Source organism: Mus caroli, unplaced genomic scaffold (assembly GCF_978045245.1).
Source record: "Mus caroli unplaced genomic scaffold, Mus_caroli_1 scaffold_1, whole genome shotgun sequence".
Lineage (NCBI taxonomy): Eukaryota > Metazoa > Chordata > Mammalia > Rodentia > Muridae > Mus > Mus caroli.
Window position 1 is genome coordinate 157,546,736 of NW_028227256.1, and position 16,600 is coordinate 157,563,335.

At 44.5% G+C, this 16,600-nt stretch overlaps 1 protein-coding gene across 4 annotated transcripts in view; it reads left to right on the plus strand.

Moving 5' to 3' along the window:
- Nucleotides 1-15,064, plus strand: part of Tnr (tenascin R) — a 409,504-nt gene extending 394,440 nt beyond the window's left edge. For all 4 annotated transcript variants that reach the window (XM_029479707.2, XM_021160989.3, XM_029479724.2 and 1 more), the window contains 3 exons: nucleotides 2,426-2,587; nucleotides 6,749-6,912; nucleotides 7,584-15,064. In XM_029479707.2, the coding sequence (XP_029335567.1) occupies nucleotides 2,426-2,587; nucleotides 6,749-6,912; nucleotides 7,584-7,703 (446 nt within the window). In that variant the 3' untranslated portion in view covers nucleotides 7,704-15,064. The remainder of the gene's footprint in view (nucleotides 1-2,425; nucleotides 2,588-6,748; nucleotides 6,913-7,583) is intronic.
- The last annotated feature ends 1,536 nt before the right edge of the window (nucleotides 15,065-16,600 follow it).

Here is a 16,600-nt window from a genome sequence, read left to right on the forward strand (position 1 = left end):
ATATTAATATGATTAAGTGACAGATACATCCAGGAGCACCAAGTCTGCTGCTGCTGCTGCTGCTGCTGCCCTTGAGAATGGGGATCAGAACATGCTCTGTGTTCAACCAGCCATGAAATCCTAGAATAAAACTGAGATGGGAGTTAAGATTAGGGTCAGGGTTATAGATTCACTTTCATCTTTTAAGAAAAACTGAAATAGAATGGGGACATCCCTATTTGTTCCAGGTTATTTAGTGCCTTGTTCCTGTGTGTCCCATACCACCATAAACTTTTGCACTGGTAAATAACCCAGACTAACTGATGAACTGCTGACAGAGAAAGAAAAGAGCTGAGAGCTAAGACACTGAAAGATCTGGAGAAGGGAAAAGAAGAGGAGAGAGAGAGAGAGAGAGAGAGAGAGAGAGAGAGCAGGAATGCTTCTGACACATGGAAACTGGGATCGGAAGGAAACTTCCCTCACCAGATGGACAGTACGAGTCAGAGATGGAAGAAAATGTGTTCAGTTAGGCAGCAGTGCTCTATGGCCTATATAACCCTGCCACCCCACAGCTTATGATCTAAATTGGGTTATCTAGGACCAGATCCTAAAATGGGGGTTCTCCTTCAAGTTATTTACTGGGATGAATTCTTATTCAAGTGGGTTGTTGGGTTAAATTATCTGAGAAGAGAATTGAAAGATCCAGGAAAATCATAATACTGACTGCTGATAGAAGACTCCCTTTAGACTGAGGCAAGAGATGCTCTGGAGCATGAATTACTCCTCTGAGTTGCCTCCATTTAGGCAAGGAGGCTAGACTTCTTTGCCTCCACTTCAGTCATTGACCAGCGTCTACTCTGAGGCACGAGAAGGAAGGAGTGACTCTCATTTGGTTGGGGAAATGAACCATCCAAGAGGTTGCTAGTGAGTGACTCACAACATTTTTCGCAGGGGTTGGGTTCTCCAGCTACAGGCATCCAGGCACTACAGCACCAGCAAACATCACAACTGCATAATTCAGGGACAGGCTGTGGGTCAGCAGCTCCACAAACAACATTTGACAGCCTTCTGCTTGCAATCAAGTTAAAGTCTTAAATCTTAAGCAGGTAAAGGAACCAAAGACCCAAGCCCTTGGCCACCCACTTCACTCTCTGAACTCTCTCCAACAAAATGGAGAGGGGGGTTAAAGTGAGCTCTAAATTTCTTTATACTCATACCACATTTTAGTTCTAAATTGTGGTACACTAAGACATATAGCCGATGACACAATAAAAAGAAAAAGCTCTAACTTAACTGGGAAGAAAGAAATATGGAAGGGTTAGCATCCTTGGCAATACAAGGTCAGTGGGTCAGAGTTTAGACAGGTCAAAGTCACAGAAAAATGGATACGAGAAAATGTCCAAGGGTATCTAGGCTCTGCCTGAACTCTTGACTTATAGGGTTTTGTACCTTATAAGAATTTCTTGCCCCAAGGCCTGAGATGCTTAGAGGGCAAGTAAGTGTGAGTTTAGAAAGACCAGTGAAGAGACAGCAATGGTGGATAAACATGTAACATATGGATGACACAAAAGACATCTAGAGTCGGGAGGCAAAAAGCAACAGAGATGCACCCAACTTATGATAGGGGGCTACACCCTAGTAAGCTCATCTTCAGTGGACACCATCACTAAGCTAAATGGATGTTCAATACACTAACCTACCAAACTGTGTGGGTTACCTACACAGTACTGTGTACAGTGTGGCTGTTTGTCCCTGTGTTCACATTAAAAGACTGTAAATTCATAAGTTCAAGTATCATAAACTCAAGAAAAACTCATAAATTTATTTCTCTGACCTATCTTTCGGGGGTCCAGGAACTCTGGACAGAAAGGAAGGGCTGCACAATGCGAGGTGGACTGAACCCTCTCTGAAGGCTGCTAGGAAGCCCTACTGTGTCTGGGTATCTTGTGTGCTCTGCCTGAGCAGAGCATGTTTCAACCTGTTGCTCCCTACAATTCAAACCAAAAGAAGTATACCTTCTGCAAGGATTCTTGAGCTTTTGCTAGCATAACTGGTAGGAGAAGACTGTGGAGAAGAGGGTCAGAAAATTTGAAGCTTTAGGGCTTGTCAGTTACTATGTCAAGATTAGATGGCCTATCCATTCAGGGGACTTGGAATCAATTTCTTGGGACCTTTTATAATCTGGGGAATTATAGTGGTGATGTCATCTGAAAAATTATAATAGTGATGTCATCTGCTCCAATGTTGTCTGAGGTGGCACTCCTCAGTAGACCTGGGGTAGCCTATACAGGAGGCGATTCAGAGTCTGGCAGGCTTGACACCAGCCCAAGAAAGGGAGGAGGCAGAACAAGGTGGATGGCCCACTCTTTCTCCATAGCATGTGTTTCTATCCAATTCCCAAAGCTTCTGGGTCAAGACTCAGTACACAATCTGTCCTTCTCCACAGGGCTAGACAACATCCACAGGATAACAGCCCAGGGCCGCTATGAGCTGCGTGTGGATATGCGGGATGGACAGGAAGCAGTCTTTGCCTACTATGACAAGTTCGCTGTGGAGGACAGCAGAAGCCTGTACAAGCTCCGTATAGGAAGTTACAATGGCACTGCAGGTACTTGTGGGCCCTGTGATGACCCCAGGAGCATTGGGTATGTATTCCAATGCTCCTGGGGTCATCCTAAGCTGCAGCAGAACCAGCAGAATTCACAGAGTTCATAAGCTAACTACTAGCCAGGAAGGAGGCATGGCTAGCTAGGCCACTGGCTCTGATCCTGCCTGTCCATTCAAGAGACTTGGAATCAATTTCTTGGGAGTATCATATGGAGAATTATAATAGTGATGTCATCTGAAAAATTGTAATAGTGATGTTATCTGCTAAATTATAATGATGATGTCATCTGCTACATTATATATAATGCTAATTATAATAGTGATGTCTGTCTCACTTTACAGAGTAGTCAGAAAAGTTTCTATAAGCTCAATGAGTATGTCTGAAAAGTTTGCTCACAAACAATGCAGGTTGAGGGCAAAAAGTTGCTTATTTTACCTAGATTAACCAGAGTGGACTCCCATTTAGCAAGGGCAGAACTGTTTGTCACCTTATTTGACATCTCCTTGCAATGGCTGCTGGAAAATGACCTTTGAACTATGAAACAGTTTAGATTCCCCATTCTTTGAGCTGACCCTCCCCCCCCCATCCAACCATCAGCATTCATCATAGCACCACACATGAAGAGGCAGAGGACATTGCTTAAATGTCCCTCACTGGCCATGGTGCTTTTTTGTTCTACCAAGTGAACCATACACCTGGTTGGGTTCTCAGTGGTGGGTTTTAGGGCATTTTTACCAAGCAGAACAACCATCTGTTTGAGCTCTATGTACACATAGTTTTTTGAGAACATACCGCTGAGCTAGTCCCTGGCCTTGGGCTAATGTGCTCTATTACACTACCTTCCATGAAGCCTGTTGTGCCAGGTGTGTTACTGTTTGGTACATGGAGTTACCAGACATTTCATGTCTCCAATTTTAGAGCTAAAGGCTGGTGTTTAATGTTAGCAGTATTTCCTATGACTCTTGGAATTAAAATGAACATCAAGGTGTTACCCCTCCAATTACTGCATCTGCTCCATTATTTCCTTTCTCAGCCAGATACTGTTATTCTAAAGAGAAGACATACTTATCTTTGTTATTGTTCACAGTTGAGCCATTCTCAATCGCAATCAGAGAAGCCGGAAGAGCCCCAACAAAAAGGTCCAATTTGCCACACTTTGAGCATAAAACAGCCATTGAAATGGACATTAAACAAGATGTCAGACTAAATCATTTCAAAATGAAATGGATACTATTCACTTCCTAGAATTAGAATTGTGTCTACAGAAAAGGCTTTCCTGTTTCTCCTATGGGAAGAGAAACAAGCTCACCTACCACAGTTTCTGTCTCCCCTCAGTTCCCCCTCTTCGTCCTTCTCTGTCCAATCCCACATGTTGTCTGTCTACCTTGGGGCCAGCCCTTGAAACATCTTCCCCAGCCCAGTCTCTGTGCCACACCTCATAGAGGGCAGAACCGTTAGATTACATTCCTCTCCCTGTGTCAGAGGTCAGTGTGTCTAGAGCTTGGCTAGCCAGTCATGGACATTAACAACAATTCATCCATCACCTTATATATTCAGGTCATCTTTTTCAGTAAATAAAACCCTTGGTTTATTTAGGTCATCCCATCTCTAGGCAACTACACACCATTCATATTGGATAGAAAACCATGCCATCCTTCCTGGCATTTGTAACAGTTCCCAGTTCTTCAAGCTGTTACCACTTCTCCAGGCCTCACTGGCAATCAGCCACCCCAGGGCCTCCAGTCCAATTACAGCCCTTTACTCCACATTTCTGAAGTCCCAAAACTTCTAAAACTCTAAATAGAACTCTACTGGGATTCAAACTGAGACTTTTACACTGTGTCTTCAATAAAAGCAGAGCCACACTCACTGTTCTGGTTTTAGAGCATCTAACAAGAACATAAAACATGGACTCTGTAAGAGTAACAGCCTAGTTTAAAGAAAACACCAGGAAATGGCTCTCTGCAGAATAAATAAGGATACCCATAGGAGGGTTTCTGGGGTATGTAGAAAGAATCCTTGAAATCAGCCTATCTGACTGAAACCACTGAAAACATCTTCTGGATGAGACATACTGGAAAAACAAAATTTTGTGGAAGGGGAAGGCTTGATGCATTACTCTCTTGGTCAAACTCTGTGATTGGAAGGATCAGGAGCTGTGGGCAGTGACACACACCTATAATTACAGCATGGGAAAGGCTGAGATGGAAAAATTGAGCATTAAAGCTAACCTGTGCTATATAGCAAGATGAAGTAGAAAGGGAGAGATGTGGGTAAGAAAGAAGAAAGTGGAGGTAAAAGGTGGAGGAGAGAGGGGGAAGAAGGAGGGAGGGAAGAACAGAAATGGGGAAAGGAAGAGAAAGAAAGAGAATATTAATTATGGAAAGTCTTGACACTGAAAGAAAAAATTCTTTTTTACATGGCTGAAGGCCTTGTAAGTCCTGAATGACATAATGGGATTTGGATTTTAGAAAGATCACTAGGACAGGTCCAATCAAGATAAAGTAATTCTGAGTGAAGAGCAGTGAGAGCAACTGGTGGCTGCATTATTAATCCTGATGGGAGATAACAGGAGTCCGTGCTAATGTCAGTGCTACGAGAAAGGCATGAATATGAACAGGTGGTTCAAGAGCGAAAACCCAGACTTAGTTCATGTATGGAATATATGAGGTAGATGTATGAGGCAGAAAAGATGAGGGAGGATACAAAGACCAAGGGGACCATCTCTGTGACAATCAGTTGGCAACATCAAAACAGAAGCCAGAAATAATTGTTGGGAGAATAATGAGGATACATTCTAGTTTGCAGAAGGTGAGAGGATAACAATGCAGGTAGGCACAACACAGTCGATGAATAATGATTAAAGCATGGATTGCTGGAGAGTAAAATTGATCCAAAAAATTTAAGGTAATAGGTATGAGTATGACTTGAGATAAAGGAGATGAAAATGATATTCTTCTGGAGAGGGAAAGTAAGACCCTTTTCAAGCAGAAGTAGATAACAAAAAGTTGTTTCAGTTGGTGGGATTGGCTCTGGATGGGCATAACATCAGAATCCTTCAAGATTATATGGAGATGAGAATGGTGTGACACACTGCCTCAGGACCCTCTTGAGTGGTGAAGGCTTCCTTGGAAGACCCAATAGCCCAGAGTTCTGTGGCTGCAGAAAAGAAGGTGCTAAAGCCTTATAGCTTCTATAGCTTGGAAGCCATAGAATCAAAACAGTGTCCCTCTTAGGGGAAAGCAACCTTAGCTATAGTGAATATCACTTTCATTTGATAAATAACTTGAGTCCCCTTCCCAGCATCTCTAACCACAAATCCTGCCAAAGGCTTCACCCAAATCACTGTAAGTGCATGATGGTCTGGTCTCTCACTGTAAACCCTGAGTTCACCTGAGCCCCTGAATAGCACTCCTGCCAAGAGAACACCCAGTCTCCACTTGTCTTTGAGAAAGAAAATCTCACCACAGGGTCAGGCAACCTAGCTGGTAGTATTAGGCAATTTCTCTTTACCTATTTAGCTAAATATTTTCCTCTTTACAGTCTCTCTGTATTCATCCTGACACTTCCCCACCAGGTTTAGTTATGTGTCCTTATTTATCAAAGCTTCCTCACATGGAAGCTTTCTCACCTACCCACATCTCATTTGACATGGTTATGTTTCTGTCACCCTGTTTCTTGTTTATTGGCACTCTGGCTGCTGTTGTTCCTCTTCATGGGCAGAACCAAGTTCTCAGTGTGGGGTATTGGGTACAGGCTGATCAGGGACAGCAAGCACAGGGGAAAGCCAGGATGAACTTACACTGTGAGATCCATAAGGGTCGGAGGCGTCGTGGCTCCTTACTGTCTCCAATAGACACAGTGGGAACATGAGTGCTCTGTGTCTCAAAAAGGCCAAAGGGAAATAGACGGAGATGCTAAGATGGAGCTGTCTGGTAAAGTTCTCAGCAAATGTTCAGTGATGAATAGAGTGGGAAACAGAGAAGCGGTTCCTCCCTACCCCTACCCTATGAGGTAATAGAGAGGCAAAGGTCCGCATAGCCATGATGCAGCTCAGAAGGAAAGGGGGAGGTGAGCCAGGGTTCCATGTGAGAACCAGATGTCCACAGCAAATGGAACAGCCTCCGGAATGGTTTTGTTTACATTTTTTGTTTTTGGCAGGAGACTCCCTCAGCTATCACCAGGGACGTCCTTTCTCCACTGAGGACAGAGACAATGATGTTGCAGTCACCAACTGTGCCATGTCCTACAAGGGTGCTTGGTGGTATAAGAACTGCCACCGGACCAACCTCAATGGGAAGTATGGAGAGTCCAGGCACAGTCAGGTAGGCCACACTCTCATTGCGGGCAGAGTGGTGGAAAGGGCAGAACCCAGGTCTTTAGTTCTGTGTCTCAGCACTGGTTCCTCTTTAAAAAGAAGTACTCTGGGACTGAGAAAAGACCATTCAAGATGCTGTGGGAGAAGTTCATCAATTCATCATAGGCTCAAGGGCACTCTAGCACGGGGCCCAGAAGGGGAGAGACCAGAAACCTTAGTAATCTAAGCTATTTCCCCAAGAGACTGCAAGCCCCCAGTCTGGGCTCAAGGACAAGGAAGCAGCTGAAACACAAACCCCCAGAGGTTGCTGACCCCAGGTGGAAACCACCCAAGTCTCCTCATCATGAATGAGCTGCCCACGATTTCACTATTCACCTAGTTGTGATTTTAACATTCACCACAGTTCCCTAGTACCAGAAACTCCTGAAGGCAAATCACGAAACTGGCAATAAGAAATAACCCACAACTTACCTTTTATAAAGACATAGGCCTCTGTAAAGGGGATGCTGGGATGAGACTCAACTCTCTCCATCATCCTGGGAACTCTGTCTTGAACCCCTTCTTAACTGAAAACAGCTAAACTCATAAGTGAAGCCCTCAATCCAGTCATTCTTTTCAAGCAGGGTGCTCTGCTGAGCAGGGAAGGTGATCTGACATGTTCATCTTTCTCACACTCAGGGGATCAACTGGTACCATTGGAAAGGCCATGAATTCTCCATCCCCTTTGTAGAAATGAAGATGAGGCCCTACATCCATCGTCTCACAGCCGGGAGGAAACGGCGAGCCTTGAAATTCTGAGCACTGGGCAGCCAGCCACCAGCCAAACAATCTTTTCTGTCATTTGTTTGTATTTTATAATATGAGACAAGGAGGGAGGGGCAACAGTAATGTGCTTCACAACATATTCAGACTATCTGAAGGAAGCAGGGATCAGTTAGGCACCATCTGCTCCTAGTTTCTGCTGCCTTGGAGCCTGACTCACAGGCTATGTGCTCCCTGCTAACCAGTCCTGACTGATCACCCCCCCCCCTTTTCTCACAGAGGAGGAAAACTGGGAAGTTAAAAAAAGAAAGAAGTACAGATTGATACGGTGATGGGCACACACACACACACAACTTTCTCTATCCCTTCTTCTGAGATACCTTCCAACTTCTATGTAAAAGTAACCTGGTCACCACTGACTATGGCCAGGTGACCCCACCATCCCAGAAAAGCTTCAAGAAAAAACCTTGGCCAATCTTCTCTTAAGAGGGAAGATGCCCACCACACCCTGGCGCAACTGTCCAAGTTCATTGCAATGGGCTAAAGATTCTCACATTCTGACAGTTAACTTTTAGGAGGCATGGCCTCTCTTCCAGCCCCATCCTCTCCTTACTTCTGTCCCCTAGATCCTATTAGACCTACCAACCCAACCATTGTTTAGAACTCCAGTTACCAAAGCTATCTGAACCTTGCCCTGGGTCATGCAATAGCTGTGCCCTGTGTGTCGTAAGTCATTGTCATGGAATAACTTTCTTTGGTGGTGAGACTTGGGGGAAGGGTATTGTTTCTAGCACATTTGTATCAGACATTGACAAAGGACAGGAGTGGAAATAAGGGCACCTACCAGTGAGCGTGTAGGTCTGATCAGAAACGGACCTGACTTAGTGTTGCCTTGTGCATTTGTGATCTCATTTACCATGGATTCTTTCCCTGACTCCTAACTCAAGGTCTCTAGCTCTATACTCAGTCAGGCTATCCTCAGTGCAAGTGGCTTCAGAAGAATCATGGGGGAAGTTGTATGAGCCATTCCCCTGACTGATTACACTGGGAGGAGACAGCATGCTTGTCCTGGTCTCTTGTTGTTTGCTTTGATCCTATAGTAAACAGAACTGACCCCCTCAATGAGGTGAGACCATGAGAAACATTTTCCATCTCCCTCTGTTATCCTGCTTTGAGAAGAAAAATGAAAAGTGCCAGAGGAAATTGCATTTAGAACTGCAAAGGTGAGCGGAGTGATCTCCCCACCCCCACGTGATTTGATTTTTTAAAGCCCCGGAGAACTGGAGGCTATAGAAGCCATGACCTTTCAGCTTCTCCTTAAATAAAAATCCAGCCAGTCTTTCCTGCAGCATCTGCCCAAACTGTGCCAAGTTTCTCAGCTGTCTTTTCCCTGTCTCCCTGTCCTCTCCCATCTCTGAGGACCCAGTGTGTGCTAATAGGGCCCATGGCTACTGTCTGGGGCATCTTATACCTGTGCCAACCAGTTGGCATCTTGAAATAGAAACAGCCACCATCTAACCAAGCTTTGAGCCACAAGCAAGAGTCCTCCTGGGCTGATGATCACCTGCTTAGCATTGTGACATTGGGGTTAGCTTGCCATTTTTCTGTCACCTCCCCTGTCTCTGTGATATAGAATCACTGACCTACACAAGGCCAAAAACACAGGTGGAGTTTTCACTTTTTAATCCATCATGGGCTTCAAGCAGCTAAGAGAAGGAGGAAGAGGGGGGAAGCCTATAGGTTATCTGATATTTAACTAGATGTGGGCCAACTGTGCAGGACTGGAGGTAAGCACACTTAAAGAGGGAATTGAAGGGTGTGATATGAGGTTGCCTCTGCCACCATGACATCTACAAGCCCTTGATGGGTTTGTTCAAATCTCTGGGCCTTGGTTTCTTCACCCAATTGAATCAGAGTTTAGACCAAAAGGATTTCTAATGCCCCTTTAGGTTTAACCATCTGTAATAGGAAAGCAGAATCAAAGTTGGTCTTGGTGAGTCATCGCAATTAAGGGAAAGCCAGAATCCCTGTGAAGGACATGGGGAAAGGGAGGGAAAGAGAAAAGGGGGAAAGAGACTGACTCAGAACTCTGTGTTTCTCATAGACACCACACACACACACACACACACACACACCACATACACACATATACACATACACACACACACACACCACACATACACACCACACATATACCACATACACACACACACACACACAAAATGCTAAAAGAAGCTGAAGCCATTACGTCTATGAAAGCAGAGCCAAGGACCTGGATGTGCCTGAACAGCCCACCTCATCAAGGGAGCTGAAATGGAACAAGATTTTGTGTCATCACTACCAGGAAAAATCAAGAAACATCAATGGAAATCCAAACCTGCTTTTCATTGGAACTATTTTATCCTGCAGAACATTTTTTTTTATAAATAGCATCGGCTGCATCGCCTAGATTCATTTAAAGGAATTTTAAAGTAAGAAAGAAACTTCAAAGATCAGCTCACCCAACCTTCTGTAAGAGGGTTTAGAGAACCCTTTTGTTAAGTAGAGTGAGTCCCCCCACACTCTATGCTTTGAAGAGTCTGTCTTCTCAGGATCAACGGGGAGCTTCTCTCAAAGCCTCTGGACTTGACTGGCTTCACTTCTTCCTTCACTGGGCTTCCTAACTGATTCCAGTTTTTAATCTGCTCCTTCTCACGCCTGCTTTTGTCCCTGAGGAGCAGGCAGCACTACTTGGCACCCATCCTAATCACCCAAGATTCCCATAAGGGACTCAGAATGACTGAACGGGGGCCCTATCAAGAAGATGGTGCAACTGTAGACATGTTAGAAGGTACGCTTACACAAAAACCCCAACAACAACAATAACAGTAACAACCAGTCACCAGAGACTGCCATGGATTCACTGCCTAGAATCAAGAGCCACTCTCCCTCTTTGCATGCCCCATCATAGGAAGATTGTTTCTATACTGAGTTCTCATCTTCCCAGGGCTACTTCTGGAAGGTGAAGACATTACCTGTGAAGACTCTTTGTTAGGGATGACAACCATGTAGAAAGCGTTGGCCTTCAGACCCGACTTACTGAATAAAGGGAGACTTGGTGAGAGAGGCAAAGTGGTGCTCCCAGCTCCCAGATGCCCACTGAATCACTTATGAGAAGTAGGGCAGGAGGCAGCATAATTCTTATGATTCTGTTAACCTCAGACCAAACCAGGACCCAGAACCCATTTGTATAGAAGACTGATTTATAAAAGAACAGCAACATGGCAGCAGAGAAAATTGGAGCAAGCTCCCAGATATCTAAATGTCCCCTTCCCCCAGCTACTTAACACCCTATCTCTAAAGAGGTGAGAGTCACCCCTAATATCCTTGTTGCCTTCCACTGGGGAGCCAATCAACTCCTCCGAGATAGAAAATTCTCATTTCAAAAGCAAATTTAAAGGACCAAGATTGCCTTGCCAGTAAACTCGATGCCTATACAAACTGTCCTAAACACATCTTTACCTTTAAAATTCAGTATCAGGACAGAGATAGAGATTATGGGACAAGAGGACATTGTAGAATCTTTTCAACAAGCTTTTTCGAAGCATCCATTGAGAAAGGTTTGATAGTTTCCCCTTGGTCCTTTTCTATGGAGAAAGAAATGTGGGATTTGTGAGAGCTGTGAACATTTGAAAACAGCCCCGGAGGCATGGCCTTTTCTTTTCCTTCCCCCTAGGATTTCAGAAAGGGGGCAAAGCACTTCCCCGGGATACATGCTTTTCTATCCATTGCTTGATAATCATTGCATCTAACTCCTTGATTGCATTTCTGTCCCTCTGAAGACAGAGAGGGAAGATCACTTTTCACCTCTATTTACATCCTACTGTCTACACTGAAATATTCGTAAGAAGGACTAATATCCAAATAAATCCTAGCAGAGGTGAGATAATGCTTAGCTTACCTCAAACTTGCCAAGGCTACACAAAGATGCTTGGTTTTCATCCATCCTCCCTGGGTGGTTTCTTTCATTCATATAACTAAGCATTGAAGGTCCACTCCTCTGGGGGAAAGGGGACAGAGCTGGCTTCTGGGCTGAGGCTTGTAGCTTCTCTTATTATCCCACTGGGCCCCCAGAACAAATTTCTGAAGTTCTTTGACTTGCCTCTTCCCTCTAAGCCTTTGCTTCTTCCACACCCCAACTCTCCCATATGCATCTCTCCTAATAATACTACAGCATTTTGGCACTGCCAGGCAAAATGAGAACTCGCAGAATGAATGAAAACTCCTCAGATTACAGAGGGAAACAACTCTGATAAGAAATGTCACAGGGATGAGAGGAGGCTTCGGTTTTCAGAGGATGTGTGTGTTGGTACAGATGAGGGTCCCTTTGGAAAGAGTGGCTTTGGTTCATCCTAACTAAATCCAGCGTGGATTTAGTTAAACCAGTTTTGTCTTCTTCAGGATCTGAGAAAATAGCTAGGGGAAAAAAAAGTAAGTTAAATAAAAGAAGCTGATGGAGTCTTATAAAATAAAAACAAACCTTAGAGGCCCCACAGTGGAAACACAAAAACCACATGAGTGGCCACATCATCAGCATTGGCTTCTCAAACTCTCGCCTCATCTAAAGAGCCTATGCATTCGCCCCTGCGCCTGAGATAGGAGGCCATTAGCAGCCTTATGCACAGAAGTAAGAAGGATGGCTTGCTTTGCTGCTCGACCGACCAATCTTGCCTCGACCTCACATTTCCCTTCCCGGCTAGTACAGCCTGGTTTGTCATCTCAAACATTTCTGATTTATTTTTTTTTTAAGGTCACTCCTCACCCAAAGCATGACTTCAGTGCACTTGCAGCATCCCATTGTCCAAATGATGTCCTTGGCAAACCTCACAGTCTTTGGACAGTGTTATGTTTTCTTCCCAAACAGGAAATCTTTATTCCTTCCCCAGCTTAAGAAGACTATTGCAGGATATCCATACAACAAGGTCCTGGCTCCTAAGATCTCCTCTATTAACTTAATAGAACATCTCCTACTATTTGAGTGGTAAGACTAGGTTAAAGCTTAACGTCTAACTTGGAAATATTGGATCCTTTCAGCCCCTGACCCCGACACTCTCATGGGTATGGTCATTGGCTAAGTTGCTACCATGGCCTCTGAAGAGAAAGTACAAGATTCTTTGAGATGTAGGTACATTGTACTCAGGAAGCCTGGGCCACCTCAGGACGGGGTTAGTGTTGTAGGGCAGACTTATAGTAAGAACTGTTTTTTTCTTGTCAGTGCTTTTACAACCCACAGAGAAACCTGTAGCCTTTAAACAATCTGTCATTGAACACTAATATACTCAACCCTGTCTCCTAGACCAACATTAAAGAACACTCCTTCAGAGGCAAAGGACATTCTGGACATCACCTAACATGACTCTCTATGCCATGCTCAAGGAAAGCAAGGCTGACGTAGGCAGGCAGCTTGCTTGAGTTCACAGCCAGTTAGACATAGAAATGGGGGTAGCCTGGTACATTTTTAAAAAATATCTGTCTCTCCTAATAGAAACTGAGAAAAACAGTATTTATTGTATACCTATTGATCAGATTCTGTGCAAAGGGCTTCCCATCAATTACTTTATTGAATCCTTACCCCAATCCAGAGTAAGTTTTAATCATTTTCTAGAAGAAGAAAGTGAAAGCATGGGATTGTTAAATAGCATGTGTGAAGTCACACAGTTTCTGAGGAGTACCACTGTCTCTGTCTAATACAAGCAGCCTTAGTTCTCCCAGTTTGTAAAGCTGCTGTCACATTGACCACATGGCTGCCATCTTGAACTCACTACCATTCTCATGATGTTTCTAACTCCATCCACCTCTCCTTTCCCTTTTAACAAATGGAAATTTTTGCTTGTTTTTTCATGCTATGCTGCAGAGAAACCCTCAGCCCCAACTGTCAGAAGTAGTAAGAAATAGCCCAGAAACAATTCTTTTTTCTTTCTCTTTAAAGTTTTGAAGATGGTGTCAGACACAAACATAAATTCCCACCCCAGGGCCTAGGCAGTACAGCTGCTTCTCTTTTCTAACACAAACCCCTTTCCAAACTAGGACAAAAGATAGAACCAGTATCAAGGAAGGAGAAGCCACAGGATAACACTGTGTAAGTACCTAGGGTATCAGTTTGACCCTAGAGTTTGCAAATGAGTGTGTTCGAACAACTGCAAACAGCAGAAAATGCAAATATCCTGTGAATGTCTAGGCTAAAACCAACAGATTGCAGGGAAAATGAACACGACCACCTCCCAGATCCCAGAATTCCCTGAAGGAACATGGCAGGACATTTGTAAAGACTGGAGCTACAAGAAGTCAAGAGAGGAGTTCTCTGTGTTTATTTTCTCATTTCCTTTCTCTCTCTCCTTACCCATCTCTCATCCCAGTGAAAGAGAAGTCTAGGAGAACAGTTTGCTACAATGCTGACTAGGTTTGCTACTTTGGAAGATCTAAAAAGATATCAGAAACTTGGTGGCTTCATCTATCAGACAACCACTCCCAACACTGAGTTCTGTTTCCCTCTTAAGATATTTATGCTAAACGGACTAGGTCTTCCCAAGAGTGAATTGAGGTCCCCTCAAATGGTAACTCCTCTGGAACACCCCAGACACTTATTAGATACAGCAAGCACTACAGTTCCTGCAAAACTGTCTTTCAGCAGAGGAATCCTATGCTACCTACTTTCTTCACTATCCTTCCTTAAGGCATAGCGATGCTACAGGGACTCACAAACAAGGGTCAGAATCTGTAAGAGTCTAGTCCTTCCTGTCTCTCCTCTCTTTAATATACATGCTCTTCCCTCCTATATTTACACACACACACACACACACACACACACACACACACACACACACACACACCCCAAGTACCCTCAAGCCTATAGAAATTTCCAGGTGCCCAAAACAAGTCACTGTGACTCTGAGGGGTTTTATTGCCTGGGGCTCCAAGAAGATGACACTCATCCTGGTGGTCTCTCAATTGCTGTCCCGAGAAATCATAAGCACCAAATCCTCCATTCCCTCCGAATTTGAATTTGTGGTTTTAACCTTTAATAGCCTTTTTGGGTAAAATAACAAAGACGAACGAATTTACTGACTTTGTAGCTACACTGTTCTTGAAAAGGCTTTTTTTAGAAAAAAAAAAGGCCAGAAGGAAGAAGAATAGAAGGGGTATATGGTATAGTCTCATCAGGTGGTGCACACACTGATGAAATCAAACAAAAGGCTATAGAGGATTGAAGAGGGAGAGCCAACTTGTTCCATCCTTTCATGGCGCTGTAGCTCAAAGACTGGAATCTGCTTGTTAACCATTGTTAACTAGTATTTTTAGTCCCAGTTGCTTTTAGCCTCTGTATAGTTCCTTTTTTAAACACATTTTCTATACGTTAATAAAAGATCCTGAAGGAAAGGTCACGTGTCTTCTCCATCCTTTGGGGGAATCATGGAGGCGTGCCCCTTTAATTGTGCCTTCTCTAGGTTCTCTCTCTTAAACAGTTACCAGCTCCTGTGGACCCACATGTCTCCTCGGCATCACCCTTTAAAGTGAGCTGTCCTCCTTCCCAATGTCCCTGCTCCCTGTTCCGTGACCCAGATCCACTCTGTTTCTAGTCTGCCATTACAGATTTGCCATGTCATCCCTCTCCGTCATTCTACTCCACAGCTGGCTGTGCCTCCTTCCTCCTCTCTGCATCCCTCTTCCTTTCTCACCTCCTCTCCATCTCTTCAGAACTCTTAATCTCACTCTTTCCTCACTATCACACAGGTCACTAGTGAAAAGAAGGCTCTGGTATTATCTGTGGTTTGGTATCCTGGATCAGCCATCACAACAGTGGTCCAGTCGGCCTCCTGCCTCCTGCCTCCTGCCTCCTGCCTCCTGCCTCCTGCCTCCTGCCTCCTGCCTCCTGCCTCCTGCCTCCTGCCTCCTGCCTCCTGCCTCCTGCCTCCTGCCTCCTGCCTCCTGCCTCCTGCCTCCTGCCTCCTGCCTCCTGCCTCCCGCCTCCCTCTTCCTTCTCTCCCTGCTCTCTAGACCCTCCTTTGCCCAGTGGAAGCCACATTTCCAAATCTTTAGTGCCACCTATAGGTGTTGTCTGAGACTATTTGACAGACCTAATTATCTAACCCTTCCTGCCTTCCCTTAGTCCATGCCCTGCCCTGACCAGGCCATATCACTCCACCTTGGAACTAGTCCAGCCAACCTATCACCAGCTATTCTAATGATGACTCTGGTGGCCAATTCTTTCTCAACTTGATCACCCACTGTCTCCCTTTATCTTTCTGTTAATGTACAGTATAAAACCAACCTCTGGATTATAGGAGATATAATCTCGCCTGGGAAATAGCTCCAGTAAGAGGATGGCAAGAGAAAAGCTAATCCTGCCCAGTTTCATAAGGTCACAAAGTCAGAAAGTCTCAAGGTAACTGACCCATAGACTGCATTAAGTGCATTAAACTGAAAGAGCTCTGTCCCTGGGAAAAAGAAAGGAGGTTTTTTAAAAGCCTGGCAGCGGGAGGGCAAAGAGGCCAGGTCCCTCGATAATGCAAATCATCAAAGGAGGAAAACCCGCCAAGTAGCATGAGGCAGTGTATATCAAAGCCAGGAAGAGTTTGCTATAAATGTTGGCTGACTCCCTGGGACCACACGAGATAGCAGGAGGCCACAGCACGGGCCGAGCATTGTGAAATCTCCAAACCAAGGAAGAGAAAACTTCATATTCCTTGATAAAATGGAGAAATAGTGAGTACTTGAAAGAAGGGAATAAATTACCTTTCAGAGCATAAGCATGAAAAAGGATTCATTCTTGCCATTTTTTTTTCTGGTGCCAACAAGCTTCTCCACACCTCTGAGCCATCCTCTGAGCACACGGAAGGAGCCTTCTATGTCACTGTGTGCCATTTCCCCATTTCCTTAACACTACCCATCCTCCC